We start from the raw sequence: 18,433 nt of genomic DNA, 5'->3' as shown, positions 1-18,433 counted from the left end.
ATTGTATTGTACCATTTTCCTTCCATATTTTCTGGTACCCTGTGTTGTCTCCTTCCTTGTACTGTTTAATAAGCAGTCTAGAAACTCTTTGAGAAGACACGTTTTAGTAATCTTAAAATTACTGACAATCTTAGTGGAGCAAATAGAATGGGAGTGTGGAGGGGAGGAGTAGGATCAGAAATCTCCTAGTGTATAATCTCAGCACATCATTGTTCCAAAGAGCTCTTGGAGGCCTGAGAGCAGCATTGGATCTACAGTGGCTCAATGTACATCAACATCTGAGATCCAGAAAAAGGTGACAGTCTCCCCCCTCCCCCCAACAAAAACAAACCTCCAAAAATCACTGTCTATAGGGAGTGGGGGTGGGGGGAAATGGTAGCATACTTGGTGAAAGCTGCAGAAGCAAGAAGCTTTGTTTTAGGTTTTCATTGTCTATGTGGAAAATTTTTGCTCCTTCAACTTTCATGAAAGACGTTACTCACTTTGTTTTGATGATGATTGTGTGTTTTACTATAAATGACTAGAATTCTACTGAATTTCCAATTTGCTTCAACCATGGATATGTAAACCTGCCTCTTTCTCTCTCAAGAAGTATTTAAGCCTGTTTCACTAGCCAAAATGATTCCAGAATCATTGAATCATATAAATGATTAATATGTGCACAAACAGAATCTTCTAACTTTGATTTCAACACAGAATTTTCCATGTGAACAAATCTCTATATTGTAAAATCATATCACTTTTATCACAAATTAGCGCATTAAAAAGATAAATACAAAGTAGCATTGTTTGGATGCTGTTTCTATGTTGGAAAGTGCAACAAACCGCTCCTTGGACTTAAACACTTATGCCTGATTTATTTTTGGCAAATTCAAATTTTTCTCCTCAGTTTTTGAATCCTTGCATCTATACGGGCTTCTTATTGTGTGCTTTATCCACAAAACTTATGATGGTCTCTGAAGTCCCATAGTGTAATCATGGCGTTATTACATGGTTGGCCAGGACCAGTCTGCTGCTCCTTTACTGTGGTAAAAACAGTCATACAGTATATCTATAGTCTGTCTCTCTATATGCATATGAGCTAGGGAATAGGTGGAGTAATCAATATAGCCCTTATATGCAACTTCTAAAGTTTTATTTATTTGTAACTGTCTGTTGTATTCAGGGAATAGTAGGATAGCTGGCATGTAGCTGACTAATTCCTGAAATCTCTATGGATAACTAAAAAAGGTTGCTTAAGGGATTGTGTCTTAACATTTTAGAAGTTGTGACTGGAAATCCTGTTAAGGGTGTTGTCCTTAAAATATTTCTATCAACTTTTTCATCGTAATGATACATTCTTTTCACTCTTCTTAAATAAACTAAATTAAAACAAAACTGTATATTGCCTTTTCCTATATACAAGTTGGAAAAAGAGCACTCCAATTCCACAAAGATATCTGTTGAAAAAGCCATTTTAGAAAAGGTGATAGCTGTTTAAATTGACCACGCTCAAATAAGCCACTGTTGAATGTAATGCAGTCTCTGCTTTTAAAGCCTTGCCTAAAATAGCATCATCAGTGCAGGGAGCTGGACTAGATGACCTCGAGACAGCCTTTCCTGCCCTACATTTCTGTGATTAGGGCCATAATACACCACTGATGCAGCTCCACTGGTATTAGCCTTGGTGGAAGCTGTACTGTGGTAAGGGTTCATGGATTTTTACCACCATCTATACCTCTGCTTCCATTTTTGCTACATTGGTGGAACCTTACCAGTATCGAATTGTGAATACTTATTTGCCAGTGTATCCACAGTCTTGGAATTTATGAATCAACACCTGGGGCCTCTGAATTGGAGACAAAGGGACAAGCTAGTCTTGTTTTTTTCTTTGTTTTCACCTCATAGTTAAAGCGTAACCCTTTTCTGTTGTGGTCTGTAAGAACAGCCACATCTTTACATAACTAAATTTCTGTTTCTGCATTGTACCTCCTAAATTCCATCTGTGATTGCTGTGCTCATGCGTTGTTTGAGAGGAACTATGTAAAGAGTCATCAGAGGTAGACCAGATTCCATTTTATGGACTGGTTGCCAAGTCTTGTCATCATGATGGCAAACAGAAATGTATTAAATCACAGTGAGCGCTCCCTTTCTCTATACATACGTAAAATTGTTTGGATACATGGAAGTGTGTTATTGGTCAATGCATTTCCACCAGTGTCTCATTGCAGACTTTTTACTTATTGCTGAATTCCATAGACTTGACCTGCTCTGTAAATAGTTTGTTTATAAATCTGTTACAAGATTATTTATAAATAGAGAACATTGCATCAGATTATTATAAGATCCCTCACCAAAGACTCCTAAGCAAAGTAAGCTGTCATGGGATAAGAGGAAAGGTCCTCTCCTAGATTAGTAACTGGTTAAAAGATAGGAAACAAAGGTAGGAATAAATGGTCAGTTTTCAGAACGGAGAGAGGTAAATAGTGGTATGTCCCCCAGGGTCTGTATTGGGACCAGTATAATTCAACATGTTCATAAATGATCTGGAAAAAGGGGTAAACAGGGAGGTGGCAAAATTTGTAGATGATACAAAATTACTCAAGATAGTCAAGTCCAAAGCAGATTGTAAAGAATTACAAAGGGATTTCACAAAACTGGATGACTGGGCAAGAAAATGGCAGATGAAATTCAGTGTTGATGAATGCAAACCAATGCACATTAGAAAACATAATCCTAACTATATATATAAAATGATGGGTTCGAAATTAGCTGTTAACGCTCAAGAAAGAGAGCTTGCAGTCATTGTGAATAGTTCTCTGAAAACATCCACTCTATGAGCACTGACAGTCAAACCGAACAGAATGTTGGGAATCATTAAGTAAGGGGTAGATAATAAAGCAGAAAATATCATATTGTCTCTCTATAAATCCATTTTGAATACTGTGTGCAGATGTGGTCGCCCCATCTTAAAAAAGATATATTGGAATGGGAAAAGGTATAGAAAAGGGCAACAAAAATTATTAAGGGTATGGAACAGCTTCCATATGAGGAGAGATTAATAAGACTGAGGCTTTTCAGCTTGGAAAAGAGATGACGAAGGGGAGATGTGATAGAGGTCTATAAAATCATGATTGGTATGGAGAAAGTAAATAAGGAAGTTACTCCTTCTCATAACACAAGAACTAGGGCAACCAAATGAAATCAATAGGCAGCAGGTTTAAAACAAACAAAATGAAGGATTTTTTTCACACAACACAGTCAACCAGTGGAACTACTTGCCAGAAGATGTTGTGAAGGCTAAGACTATAACAGGATTCAAAAAAGAACTAGATAAATTCATGGAGAATAGGTCCATCAATGGCTATTAGCCAGAATGGGCAGAGATGCAAAACAATGCTTTGAAGTGTCCCTAGCCTCTGTTGTCAGAAGCTGGGAATGGGTGACAGGATGGATTACTTGATGAGTCTCTATTCTTCTCATTCCTTCTGAAGCACCTGGCATTAGCCACTGTCGGAAGACAGGATACTGGGCTAAAGGGACCATTGGTCTTGACCCAGTATGGTTATTCTTATGTCCATCCAAAAATGTACAAATCAGCAAAGCAAAAGGTGAAAGCAACAGATATCTTTTTAAAAACCTTGTAAGATATATACTCTGTAGATTATTGACACATTACATGAAAGCAAAATCATTTCCTTCTTTTCTTTCATCCTGGCTGATGGGGAATGCTGTTTGTCTTTTCATGCCCATTAAGATGTTGGATGGGAGGGGGAACTCTACTTATTTGTGGGAGACTGGTCTTTTCAGTCACCTTCTAGATTTTTATTTTTTTAAAACCATTTTTAAGTTCCCTACTGCATAAAACTGTTACCAGAGATCTCCAAAGGCTAGTGATATGCTCCTGGTCTTTTGGCTCACCCAGTGCCCTGGCTGACCACAGCATACATCTTTTGAGGATGACCCTTCAAGACTGCATCTTTGACCAAGGGCTCAGGCTCTCATCACATTTTCCTCTGTGGTCTGAGTTTTATTTTCCTTCTTTCTGGAAGGTCCTGATTGTGACTGTCCCCAAAAACAGTCATTGATCGAATTATGTTAACACGGTGATTATTTGATGTAGAAAGTCAGAATCTAAATCAAAATAAACCATGACAACAGCCTAGGGAAAGCCTATTTAGCAGGAAAAAGATCATTATTGTGTATTACTTAATCAGGATAAGTCTTGCATCCCAGCAACACTTGTGTGGCTTTGTGTTCAGTGGCCTTACCACCAGATAGCCTTGTCTTTCTCTTAAGTGTGCAATCCATCATTAGCAGCAACAATGTGAGCACTTTGTCCATATACAGGCAATATTTCTCAGTTACAGCACTGTAAAGAAAGTTTATTCTCTCTTGCATATGCTTAACTTTAAGTTCCTGTTCACTGCTTTGATGAATAGAGGTGAGATTACTCAAGTGCTTAAAGTTAAGCATGTGCTTAATGGCTTTATTGAATTGGAGCCAGAGAGATTAAGTGATTGCGTAAATTGATGCCGGACATTGGTGACAGAGCAGAACCCAGGTTGCTGGAGTTCCAGTCCAGTTTTAAGACTTTTCTTACTCCAGAAAGTTTTTCCTGTTTCTTTTCACTGTGTTAGCCAGCTTGAGATTCTACACACACATTACCATTCCTACCATGAATGTCATCAATTCAGCAAATATTCCAAATTGGAGGGCAGATCAGAGAACTGCCAAATTACTCTTTAGTTGCTAACACTATGTAATTTTTAACAATGCTGATTTTCTTTCTTAAATTGATGGACGTTATTAGCACTAATTTTATCACTTCAGATAGTTAATGAATGGCTTGTGTAAACTTTTAACGTAAACAGTTTAAAGGAAAAATATACTGTGGATACATGTCTAGGCAAGTTCCCTTCTCAGGTAGTGACACAGTATAAGTTCCCTGGTATACTAGAAATTTGGATGATAAAGAGTAGGTTTGGTGCAATTGTGACACTTCTGATACAGCGCTTTCCTTTTACAATGAGAAATAATTTCTAAATGCCAAATACCAGGCTACACTGTCTGACATAAGAACACGATTTCTGTGTTCTATACCTCTCCCCCTCTTTTTAGGGGAAGAATCAAGCCTGTTATCCTGTTTCAGAGTATTTTACAAGCTATTAATTGTTTGAATGTGCCATCAATGTCCCACTTGTTCTGTTGGCCACAGTCAGGAACTTAATGTGGATGCCCAGTAATAGACTGAAATAATGTGTCTTGGTGTTACTGTGGTATGCGAATTACAAACTATGTTTTCATAGTTTAGTGTCTGGTCAGGCTATGCCTGCTATTGTAATGAGAGTAGACGGTACTACTTGCAGCTCATCAAATCCACTGCCTTGTGAGGTGAATTTGGGAGGACGTAAGGCTAAGGGAGCAAACCATGACAGAAAAGCCCCACGGCCTTGTGGGTGAATTTGGGAGAATGTAAGACTATGAGAGTAAACTCAGTCAGAAAATCTATAGTGGAGACCCAAAGGCAGTCAGCTACTAATATCTTAGTATCTTTCTGCCAACTCCTGCAGTGGATCAGGTACCAGATGTATTGGTTCTTCCTCTCTTCTGGATTTCACCAGTGATGCTGAGAGGGGTGTCCTGATGCATAGGCAACTCAGGGCCTCCATGTCATCTGCCCAGGCTTACGACCTACAGAAGTACTCCAGCTTCACCTCGAGCATCGACACAACACAGGAGGCAGCAGTTCTAAGCTCGTACTCAATTGCTGTAGAGTTGAGCACCTGGGGCTGTCTCAGACAGTGGGAGAGATCATCGTATCTCACTGGACAACTACTGCCTGCCATAAAACTGGGCAGCTCCCAGACAATAGGGTGGTGTTCCTCCACAGTCTGCCTGCTTCAGTGGGTGCTTGGAGCTTAGAGTTTTATAACATGACAAGTGAACTGTAACCAACACACCAGGCAAATCAAGTAAAAGAAAGAAAACATCCTTAAAAATAGGGTACTGGAACGTTCGCACCATAACAACCAGATTATCTGAGGACCTTCAAGAAATCAATGATGCACGTAAAACTGCTGTAATAATGAGCTGAAACGACTCAGTGTGGATATTGCATCACTCCAAGAAACACTAGCATTAAGTGGCTAGCATTAAGTGGCTCTCTCAGGGAAAAAAACTACACATTTTTCTGGTAGGGGAACAGCGTTGAAGAAACGCGAGAGCACGGAGTGGGATTTGACATCAAGAATTCACTTCTGGGGATGGTTGAGCCACCTATAAATGGATCAGAGAGAATTTTTGGCACTATGCTTGTTCACATCTGAGGGCCCAGTCAACCTTGTGATTGTGTATGCCCCAACACTCTCCTCGTCTTCTGACATCAAGGACCAGTTCTGTGACCAGCTGAACACCACCATCAGCAAGATTCCGAAACATGAATATGTTTTCCTGCTAGGGAACTTCAATGGAAGGGTGGGAGCTGATCATGAAGCATGGACCAACTGTCTTGGTCAACATGGAACTAGTAAGATGAATGGAAATGGTCAGAGACTGCTAGAATTTTGTTCCCATTACAACCTCTGTGTAACAAACGCATTCTTCCAGACAAAGCCACAACACAGAGTGTCTTGGAAACATCCCAGATCTGGCAACTGGCACCATTTGGATCTTATCACAAGGCGTACCAATCTTAACGCTGTCCTCATTACCCATAGCTACCAAAATGCTGATTGCAACACAGACCACTCTCTGGTATGCAGCAAGGTTAGACTTAAACCAAAGAAAATACACAGATCTAAAGTAAAAGGATGTCCTTATATTAACATCAGTGCCATTGTGGACCAAGAAAAGTCACAGCAATACAAAAACATACTCCCAGAATCCCTTGACTCCAGTGATTGTGCCACAAGTGCCCAGCTGAAATGGGAGCAACTGAAGAATACAATCTACGATCAGCCCTGTCTGTCTTTGGGAAGAAGAAAAATAAGACTAACGAATGGTTTGACACATATCCCAGCGCGTTGACACCAGTCATAGAGGCCAGATGCACAGCCCAAACCAACTACAAGAGAGACCAAATTAAAACACCTTACAAGCATTGAGAGTGGCAAGAACCAAGGTAAAAAAAACTGCTTGACGCTGCACCAATGACTATTGGCTGCACTTATGCGAAAGCATCCAAGTAGCAGCTGATGCAGGGAATGTTAGTTAATGTTAAGATGAGCTATTAGCAGCAGGAGAAAAAAAACGTTTGTAGTGATAATCAGGATGGCCCATTTAGACAGTTGAAGAAGGGGTAAGGATACTTAACTTAGGGAAATAGATTCAATATGTGTAATGACCCAGCCACTCCCAGTCTCTATTCAAACCCAAGTTAATGGTATCTAGTTTTTATATAAATTCAAGCTCAGCAGTTTCTTGTTGGAGTCTGTTTTTGAAGCTCTTCTGTTGCAAAATTGCCACCCTTAAATCTTTTACTGAGTGGCCAGAGAGTTTGAAGTGTTCTCCTACCAGTTTTTGAATGTTACGATTCCTGATGTCAGATTTGTGTCCATTTATTCTTTTGCATAGAATCTATCCTGAATCATAGTGCAGCTTCAGAGCTTAAAGGTCTACTAACAACATGATCTTCTCACTGAGACAACTACGAGAGAAATGCAGAGAACGAAAAAAGCCCCTTTACATAGCCTTCGTTGATCTCACAAAGGCGTTTGACCTTGTCAGTAGAAGTGGATTATTTGTGCTTCTGGAAAAGATTGGCTGTCCCCTCAAGCTCTTAAGCATGAGTTGATCTTTCCATGAAAACATGTATAGCACAGTTCAATACAGCGGCTCAGTCTCTCTGCCATTCCAGATTTGTAGCAGAGTTAAGCAAGACTGTGTACTTGACCCAGCTCTGTTTGGGATCATCTTCTCCTTGCTACTAAAATAAGCTTTTGGTTCTTCAACTGAGGGAATCTACTTGCACACAAGATCTGATAGATAGCTGTTCAATCTTACAAGACTCAGATCTAAAACCAAGACTCTGGAAGCCCTTATCCAAAACCACCTCTTTGCTGAGGACAGAGCACCATCTCTAAAACTTTATGGACCGTTTTTTCCAAAGCCTGCCAATAAGCCTAAAAAAGACTAACATAATGTGCCAAGGAGTTGAGGAAGCACCCTCTATCAAGATCAACAACTATGAACTTGAAGTAGTGAACAAGTTCACATACCTGGGCTCCACTATCACAGTCAAACTTTCACTTGAAATGGAACTCAACATCTGCATCGGAAAAGCCACCACAACAATGTCTAGACTGAGCAAGTGGGTATGGCAAAACAACAAACTGACAGAACACACAACGCACGATAAACACAGATCTTTATCAGCACACTTTTGTATGGAAGCAAGATATGGACCTTATACTCTCATCAGGAAAAGAGGCTCAACAGCTTTTATATGCATTGCCTTTGTTGAATCTTTGGCATCTCTTGGAGGAAGAATCACCAACACTGAGGTGCTCAAGCTGGGCCAGCATACCCAGCATTCAAACACTCCTCAAACAGAGATGCCTCTGCTGGCTTGGGCATGTGTGCTGAATGAATGATGGCCGCATCCCAAAGGACATCCTCAACAGTGAATTGCCATCTGGAAAAAGACCCAAAGGGCAACCAAAATTGCATTTCAAGGATATGTGCAAGTGAGACCTCAAGAAATGGACATGGATGTGGACAACTGGGAAGATCATACTCAAGACCGCAGCCTTCGGAGACAAGAGCTAAACAAAAGTCTCTGGAGTTACGCAAGGAAGTAGTCCATCTTAGGAGAGGAGAAAAGAGCTCACAAAAGGCAGAGCCCAAAGGGTTGAAATATCTTTAAATGTTGCAGATATGGCAGTGATTGTGTCTCTCTCGAGTGGGTCTCTTCAGCCACAGCTGCAGCTGCCATAAAACTGACTAAATTCTTTACCTCTCAGGGCTGTATACCCGTGGTCTCTCGAGACTGAAAGATGCCTACTAATTCTCAGTTGCAGTGTTTCACTACAATATAAATGTGTAGAACCTAATTTCTCTGTAAGAGATGCTCCAGTCATATCAGGCTGCTAATTATATATACAGAAATTTATTCAGTAAAATACAGTAAAAATGTTTGAAATTTCATAATGTTTAATAATATTCTGAATACTTGATTAGCAGTGAAATGTTTTTACAGGTAAATAAGATTACAAGGTCAGAAGGGACCACTGTGCTTATCTGGTCTGACCTCCTGCATAACACAGACCATAGAATTGCCCCAAATTAATTTCTGTTTGAACTGGAGCATATCTTTCAGAAAAACATCCAGTCTTGATTTACAAATCTCCAGTAATGGAGAATTCACCTCAACCCTTAAATTGCTATATGATTGATTATCCTCACTATTTAAAATGTGCACCTTATTTCTAGTCTGAATTTGTCTAACTTCAGCTTTCAGTCATTGGATCTTATTATACCTTTGTCTGCTTGATTGAAGAGCCCATTGTCAAAGTTGTGCTTCCCATGTAGGTACTTAGACTCTGATCAAGTCATCTCTTACCCTTTTGTTAAACTAAACAGGCTGAGCTCCTTGTATCGACTGATACAAGACATATTTTCAAGTCCTTTAATCTTCCTCGTGGAGCCCACTCCATTTTATCAATACCCTTCTTGAATTGACACAGTATTCCAATAGCAGTCACACGAGTGCCAGATAGAGGTAGTATACAACTGCCCTACTACTGCTCAAGATTCCTTGTTTCCCCAAGGATCATAAGTCCCCACAGCATTGTATTGGAGACTTATGTTCACCTGATTATTCACCATGGCCCCCAGGACCTTTTCAGAATCATTTCATCCTGGGATAATGCCCGTCAACATGGGGGACTCTAATCATATCACCTTCCTTTAATTCTTCATTGAGTACCATATCAGCTGTTCCATTATTTTCCTGGAATCAGTGTCAGTCTGACAGGCGCGGTCATCCCACTTATCATTTTTAAATACTGGGAGAATATTAGGTTTTTTTCTCTAGTGTTCTAAGAGGTATTGAAAATCAGCATTAATGTTTTTAAACTGGGGGATGCAAATAATGTAAACCTGCTGATTTTAAAAATATCTAATTTTAGTAGCTGTTTTTAATATCCCCCTGAACTACTATTGGAGTAGAAAGTATTTCATCCTCATATATGGCTACGTCTGGCTTTTTTTTCAAATTCAGAACAGATATTTATTGAACACTTTTTTTGCCTTTTCTACATTATTTTTCTTAGATGCAGGTGTGTATTTCATGTAGGTGCGCATATGCACCCAGCACCCTGAAGCCAGAGAATTTTGCCTAGCAGTACCCATAGGGCTTGTGCCAGTGCACTGTGGCCCTAGCTCCTCCCTGGCCATATGAGGGCAGCACTGCCTCGAACCTCTTCACGGCTGGAGGTGAAACTTGGTATAGTGTTTTCACCTCACATTTTTAGTCTGTTTTCTGAGGGTTTTTTCCTCTAGATCAATGGCTCTCAATCCACGGCTTATGTGACATCCTCAGGGCCATACAGGTAGTATATATATTTTATGGGTGCGGTCCACATGGGACAGAGAGAGCTGCATACGCGGCCCACAGTGTTAAATAAGTTGAGAACCACTGCTCTAGATAATAGTAGTACCTTAGGTTTAGTTTAGTGTTATCATAGTGTTGTTTATAGTAGCTGGGTGCCATATGTGTTGCCTTTACCAGGGTTCAAGCATTGTCTACCATGAGGGTGCGGGGGAAATGGGACCATCCCCAATACTGATCCCCACGTGAGGTGCTTTTGTCTTGGTAATGGACACGTTAAAGAATGGTGTGCCATTTATAATTCGTTCAAAAGACCGCATATTCCAGTTACATTACATTCACATTCATTAGCATATTTTCATAAAATCATATGGAGTGCAATGTCACATACTCTTTGCTGCGCGGTACAGAGGATAGAGTTTTTAGGGGTTGTGTTTGTCTCTTCCTAGGCCAGAGCATTTCTCCCAGAATCTGAATTCCAATTTATTCAATCTCTAATGACAGACCTCAAGTTTCATCTAATCACAACAGCCCAAAACAGCACAAGGCTCCTAGGGCACATGGCCTCTTACACTTATGTAGTACAACGTGCAGGGCTGCACCTCAGGCCCCTCCAGATGTGGCAGGATTCAGTGTACATGCTAAGCCATCTTCATTGGGGGCCTGTGATCACGATACTATTTAGTTCTGATTTTGCTGAATTGTGACTGGATCCTCATCATTTGTGTAGGCGTTCTCTTTCTCAACCCTCAGTGACTCTGGTGTCAGATGAGTCTGCTCTAGGGTGGAGAGCCCACCTGGGGCCCCTCCAGATTCTGGGTCTTTGGTCCTTGCGGGAACTCTCTTTTCATATCAGTGTCAGAGAACTCAGGGCTATGCATCTTGCCTGTCAGGTTTTTCTACCTCATAACAGAGGGGGAAACTCATTTGTTCTTATAGACAACACCACAGCTATGTTTTACCTCAAAAGGCAGGAAGGAGCTCACTCATCCGTCCTTTGTTGAAGCAGTTGACCTGTAGGAATTTTTGAATAGCCCATTCAATCAACCTTGAGGTCTCTTACTTTCCACAGATGCAGAATGAGCTAGCAGACGACCTGAGCAGGTCATTTTTTAGTCACCACAAATAGTCTCTTTGCCTGGATGAATTTTCCAGCGGTGGGTGACTCCCCAGATTGACCTATTTGCAAACAACTTTCTGCTCCCTGCAAGGCCACAGTCCAGGCTCAATCACAGATACCTTTCTGCTACCCTGGACAGAAAAGCTATGCTTTCCTCCCGATCCCACTCCTACAGAGTGCTACTAAAGATTAAGTAGGACCATGCCTGGTTTATATTAATAGCCCCAGCATGGTCCTGCCAGCACTGGTTCCTCCACTCTACTTGACCTCTCAGTGACATCTCCAATTTCATTCCTGTTGCACCTAGATCTGATCTCCCAAGATTGTGGTCGTCTACTCCACCTGAACCTGCAGTCCCTTCACCGAATGGCCTGGAAGCTCCATCGCTAAATTCCAGAGAACAGTCTTGCTCAGAGCAAGTTTTTCAGGTCTTACTAAAAAGTAGAAACCCCTCCAACAGGACACCTCCTTGTCAAAATGGAAGCAGTTCTCTATCTGGGCTTGTCAAATCAGCATCTTGTCAATGCATTTGTCCATCCAACATATACTTGACTGTCTGCTGCACCTAAAATACCAAGGCTTAGCAGTTTTCTCTGTCAAGGTTCATCTGGCAGCTGTATCAGCTTTCCACCTTCACATGGATAACCGGTCTGTTTTTTCTAATGGTATGACAATCAGATTCCTTACAGGTCTGTAAAGGTTTTACCTTCAATTAATGGAGCCCGTTCCTCCATGGGACTTGAACTTGGTCTAGTCTGGATTTATGAGACCACCATTTGAGCCTTTAGTAACGTGCTCCTTACTACACCTTTCCTGGAAGGTGGTTTTCACTTCTGCCAGAAGAGTCTCTGAACTGCATGCCCTCACTTCTGAACCATCATCTACAGTCTTTTTTAAAGATAAGGTGTACTTACACCATCATCTGAGTTTTTCCTCTAAAGTAGTTTCAAATTTTAAACAATCAGTTTACTTACCCTTTTTTTTAAACGCAAACCACACACAAATAGGGACAAGCAGCGGCTACACACTTTGGATGTTAGACAAGCACTGGAGTTCTACTGAGACAGGATCCATCCAACTGTTCATGGCTATAGTGGACAGAATGAAAAGCCTTCCAATCTCCTCACGGAGAATTTAGTCATAAATGACTTTCTGTATCAGCGCTTGTTATGAGCTGGCAAATGTTTCACCAACAGACAAGCTGACTACTCACTCCACAAGATCTCACACATCCTCAACAGCATTCCTAGCGCAGATCCCTTTCCAGGACATTTGTGAAGCAGCAACCTGGTCATCGGTGAGCACTTTGTTCTTCTATTACACCACTACCCAGTAATCTAGAGACGATGCCAAATTTGGTGGAGCTGTACTACAATCCGTAGACTCCAGTCCCTCCTCCTATATTATTTCTTGGGAATCACCAAGAGTGGAATGTACATGTGCAAAGAAAGAATAGTTGTTAATCTTTCACAACTGTTTGAGATGTGTTGCACATGTCCATTCCACAACTTGCCCTCCTCTACATTGAGTTTCCAGGATGATTCTACAAAAAAAATGATTCTGAAAAAATTGTAGTCTTAATAATGAACCATTTTTTGTTGACGTTTCCACTATTTTCATCTATAATGGACCAGTACCATTGCTAGGATTCTCCTGTTCCTAATTAACTTCTTTTCATTGTCCTTTTCTGTGTTGGCCATAGACTTCCCCTTGTGTCCCATAGACTTCTTGTATCAATTCCTATGTTCAGTACTATCAACTTCTGTGTGTGTGTTTTGATAGTTGCCTTTGCTTCCTCTTTAAGCCAGGTTGATTTTTTTTTTTCTGTAAACTTTTTCTTTAGCCTTCTTTCTGAATTGTGATTTTTGGTCATTTAGTACAAACGGTCTTAAACAATTTCCAATTATCATTCATATTTTTTGGTTTAAATTCTTTCTCCCAGCTACTTGAATCATAATTGTTTTCAGCTTTGTGAAATTGGCCTTTTTAAAGCACCAAATATATCTATTATTAGTTTGGTCTTGATTATTTTTGCACGTAACTAATGTGATCAAGTCATGATCGCTCGTACCTATGTTACACTAATTTTTAATTCTGATATCAATCAAGATGATGTCTAATATAGAATTCCCCTGTGTTGGATGCAACACTTTTTGAGTTAGGAAAGTATAATCTGTAATAATTAGAAATTCCAAGGATGTTTTGTACTGGCAGCATGAGATTTGTTTTATATGTTGCTCAGATTGAAGTCCCCCATGATAAGTGGTTAAGGAACCAGTCTTCCTATTCTCTAGTGCAGTGTTTCCTAAGCAGTGTCCTTCAGCACGCTGGTGTGCCATCAGGCATAAACAGGTGTGCTGTGGAATTTTGGAAAAGTCACTTGTGGGGGTGAGGCGGGGGGAATTCTAATTATTTTAGTTAGTGTCAAAACCAGATTAAAATTTGTGATGTTGCTCTTTGGGTGTACGTGCGTGAGGCAGACACATCACACTATGCTCAAATTACCTTGCTGTTTGCATAGTATCACGTGGGAGCCATGTTTTCTTTTCAACGGTTAAGTTATCGTGGTGAATTTTGAATTGAAGACTCTAAAACAGACACATATTTGAAGAAAAGAGATTCTGGCGCCTCCATATCTACTTTCAGTGATGAAGCTGAATGTGAACTGAAAAGCAAAGTGGTGAGCCAACACTACTCTTAAGAGCTATTTGCAATTTGGATTTTTGTGTACAGGTGAGCCATCTTTTCCTCTTCTGCAATGTCTTGTGTGTGAAGAGAAACTTTCAAACCATGCAATGGTGCTAAGTAAGTTAAAAAGACACCTTATAAACAAACATCTGTCCCTTGCCAACAAAGACAAATTATTTTTTTGAGCATTTAAAGGATCAGAATGAAAAACAAGTGCAAATGATGAAAGATTGTGTAACTGTTTCTGATACAGTTTTGGAAACAAGCTGCTTGGTTTCTGAGCTTGTAGTGAAGACAGATAAACTACACACAATTGCAGAAACATACATTTTATCAGTATGCAAAGAAATGGTGAGAGTTATGTTAAGTGCAAATTCAGTCAATGAAATTGCAAAAGTTCGCCTTTCAGATTATGCGATATGTCGCCACATTGATGACATGTTGGCTGATACTGAGACTGCATCCACAAATGTGGACTTGTTAGCCAACAGTTGAGCATGACCATTGATATCTGTTGATCCATCACTCTGCAATGCAAATTTTCCCCTTGATTTGATTTTTTGTTAGAGCAGTCTCAGCCAACAATTTGCCAAATTTGCAAAGGATGGACTGCACTTTATTTTAAAGTTTGGTGACATGTCTTTGGACTCCTTCTGGTTGATGGTGGCAGATCAGTACCCAGTAATGTTACACCGTGCTATCTCCATTCTGTTGCTGTTTTCAGCAATGCACCCGCTTAAGTTTTTTAAGCCCAATTTGCATCAAAAACAAAGAGAGTGCCTGAGATTGGTGGAGCAAGAGCTCCAAGTTGCATTGTCCACATTTCCTGCCAGGATTCAATGATTCTGCGCACAAGGCAAGCTCAAATTTCTCATTAAATGTAAGTTTTCGTTTAATAATTTTAGCATGCCACGTACATTTTATTGAAGTCAGCGTACCTTAGACTGGAAAAGGTTGGGAAACACTGCTCTAGTGTGATCTGGTGGTCTAGAGCAGACACCAACTAATACCCCATCTTCTGCTTTATCTGTTAAGATATCAATCCTTAACTGTTTATGATCATTTTCTTCTAAGTTGCCAATGACTTGGAAACAGATAATGCCTTTTTGGACAGAGTGCCAGTCCATGTTTGTCCACTCTATGTTTCAGTCTTGTGTGGAAACATGCTTTTCTAGATTAATTCAGAAAACTCTTTAAAGATAATTTCAAATCAGTAAAAACTGGGAAGCCAATTTATGGCTGACTATTGATTAGAGTGAGGTTTTAATCCTTGAAGATGCTACCATAACTTAAATCTACTGGGAAGTAAAATTTTGTTATTTTTAATTAAAAAAAAAAAGCAAAACAAAAAAAACCTTTCACTTTGTTTTGCACTTTCTCACGAGATGGCCCCACTTCCTGGTTGAGGATTTATAATATAGAAGCTGGATTCTCTTTCCTCAGGAAAAGAGGATGGGCAGACTAGAAAAATGCATCCAACTGAAGCCAAAATGTCTTTCTCTCCTGCCTCAGCTAGGAGGGGATCCAAACTCCGTAGACGCTGGCAGGGATTCATTTTGTTAGGAAGTTGGGTTTGGCTTTGGCAGTGACTGGTAGGTGGGAAGGAGAACCAGAGAAATCCAGAGCCTAGATTCTCCTATAAAATGTAGCAACAGATGAGAGATTCCTTTCGATATCAGCTGACTATGCAGTTCTGAACTCCTACCCCCACTTTCCAGCCAAACAGGATCTGGCTGCTATGCATACTTGCCTACAGTGGAAAATGGAAAAGCTTGGAATTTTCATTTTGGCTGTTTCCTGAAACCTCGTCTTACGTGTTCCTTTCTGATATATGACCGGAAAAATTGACATAATTGTTTTAAACCTGGAAAATTCTCTATTCTCTTACTTTACCTCCAAAACAATTAGGCTCAAGAATGATCAACTTTTCTACCTGACTAAAAAGGATCCAGTGTCCTCTTCTTCTCTCTTCTGTTCATTGCTGCAGCACTGGGTGTCCTGAGATTTTGAAGGGAGGCCTGAGAAATGGCACAAAAGCCTGTGGTTAGGCAGGTATGCTGCTTTATGTCAGCATCTAGGAAGGTTACCCACAAAGTGTGTGAGAGTGGAAAACATGGAGTAAAATATTTATATTTTATTTGCTGGAAGATTCCTCAGTTGTTGTCCCATTGAGAGAGAGAGAGATACATCTAGTCATTTTTTTAGTTCACCATGACCTAGACTGTCAATCTTAACTTCAGTTTTCTAGGTTTTGTTGGTATAACAGCCTCTAACAATTTTAAAACATTTTTGCATCTAAGCTAACACAGTACCGAATGGTTACATTAGACCTCTATTGCTCTATTTACAAAAACAAACAAACAAAAACATGAAATACAGAAACAGAAGAAACAGGAAGTTGGGGGTGTACCTCTCTCATCCTGAAAGAATGGACAGTCATAAACTGTAAGCTGATGTAATAGACCTCCTAGTGCTATACTGAAAATATGTTGACTATTACATCTGAAGTGAGAGTAGTCAAAACTTCTCCTACAGCATTGACAGTATTCAGTTCAACCATATTTACGATAATCTGAACTCTCTTAAAACTAGTTTTTGGCATGTTTTAATTTTTTTAAACATAAAGATGAATATCTCGGGCTTGGTTTTACTAGGATCCTGTAGTCATGTATCGTTCACTTTTTCTTTTTTTTTCCTTCCTCCATTCAGATGCAGAGTTTGCAAGGTGGTACAGAAGCCATGGCCCATTTGGACCAGTTGGAAGCTGATTATTATGATCTACAGCTTCAGTTGTATGAAGTGCAGTTTGAGATTTTGAAGTATGAAGAGCTGCTGCTGACAGCACAACTTGAAAGCATCAAAAGACTAGTATCAGGTACAGTACACATTTTATGGGCATAATCTGTGTTACCTAAGACAGTACTAATACTGAACTGTAAAACTTAGAATCAACCATTTTAGCATTCTTTAAATAAGTAAAGATTTAGGACTTTGAACATAAGTACAATTAAAATCAGTTGAAATCTGCATCGAGGAGAAGGAGGTAAATTTTTAAATCTTTATGTATTGCTTTGTCTCCTTAACTTCAGTTGGAATCACATACCTAATGTCTTATGCAATATTGGGAAAAATTAGGGCTGGAAAAGAAGGAATTATTTTCTAAGTGTTCTTGTGTACTGCAGGTTTGGCTAACTTACAGGAGTTGTTGCTCTCAAAATTTCTGAAATAAGTGTTTAAGTGTAGCATGTGGCTGTCAAGGAGGTGTCAGGCAAATCAGAATCCTCTAGGTGAGCTTTTGACACATTATGAAGCATTTATGTTGCCATTGTAACAGAGTTTAGATCAGGGACACACAAGCTGTGGTCCCTAGACCTGATGTAGCTCACAAATCATTTAAAACCAACTCATAGAGATGGTGCAGGGAAATTTAGTGTGTGTGTGTCCAGCCTGGTCTTCTGAGTTTTCTTATGCTTATACTTTTACTCAGATGTTAGCTTTCTATGCTGGCTCAGTGCTAAAGGACTTGTGGAGGAAGTGTTCATCAGAAAAGTCACTGTAGAGCAGAAATTTTCAAATGTGCTCATATTGTGAGTTACATCTTGAGATACAGCACCTCATGGCACCTTTTCTCCCATTCACAGTAGTGTGGACTGCTTCTTCTCACATGTGTGATCCTATAACATCCTTATGGCAATTACTGTAATTGAGCCCATAGCGAAAGAGAGCTTAATACATTTTTAGCTGTCTTTTAATGAAATTTTGCAGTCAGCCTAGCCAGCTCTCTGCGGGCTGTGAGTAAGTGCTCAATAGACAATTCTTTGTTCACAGACTGCGTTACGATATGATTCTAGTTTTGATCCTGATGTTACTGCACAGTTTACTTTCATGCAGCTAATAGGGAACCTATCTAGTAAGAGAGACAAAGGAGGAAGAAATAGTTAAATCAATGTTCTTTGAATTAGTATTAGCAAAACTATAATGTTATGTTGACTTTTATATCTGGAAGGTTCACTGAGTAATTTGAAGGACCTTTGAGTTGAGGTACATTGTCACCGGTACTTGGATTCAGTTTGGATATTGAGATTATTCCACTA

The 18,433-nt window shown here is 39.9% G+C and overlaps 1 protein-coding gene across 2 annotated transcripts in view; it reads left to right on the top strand.

Moving 5' to 3' along the window:
* JMY (junction mediating and regulatory protein, p53 cofactor) overlaps positions 1-18,433 on the top strand; it is a 131,743-nt gene that overhangs the window by 60,451 nt on the left and 52,859 nt on the right. For both annotated transcript variants that reach the window (XM_073344135.2, XM_073344133.2), the window contains exon 5: positions 17,049-17,214. In XM_073344135.2, coding sequence (XP_073200236.1) covers positions 17,049-17,214 — 166 coding nt within the window. The remainder of the gene's footprint in view (positions 1-17,048; positions 17,215-18,433) is intronic.

The sequence above is a fragment of the Lepidochelys kempii genome, chromosome 5 (genome assembly GCF_965140285.1).
Source record: "Lepidochelys kempii isolate rLepKem1 chromosome 5, rLepKem1.hap1, whole genome shotgun sequence".
NCBI classification, from domain to species: Eukaryota; Metazoa; Chordata; order Testudines; family Cheloniidae; genus Lepidochelys; species Lepidochelys kempii.
Note: the sequence above shows the minus strand (reverse complement) of the source record. Positions and strands in the feature narration are given on the sequence as shown.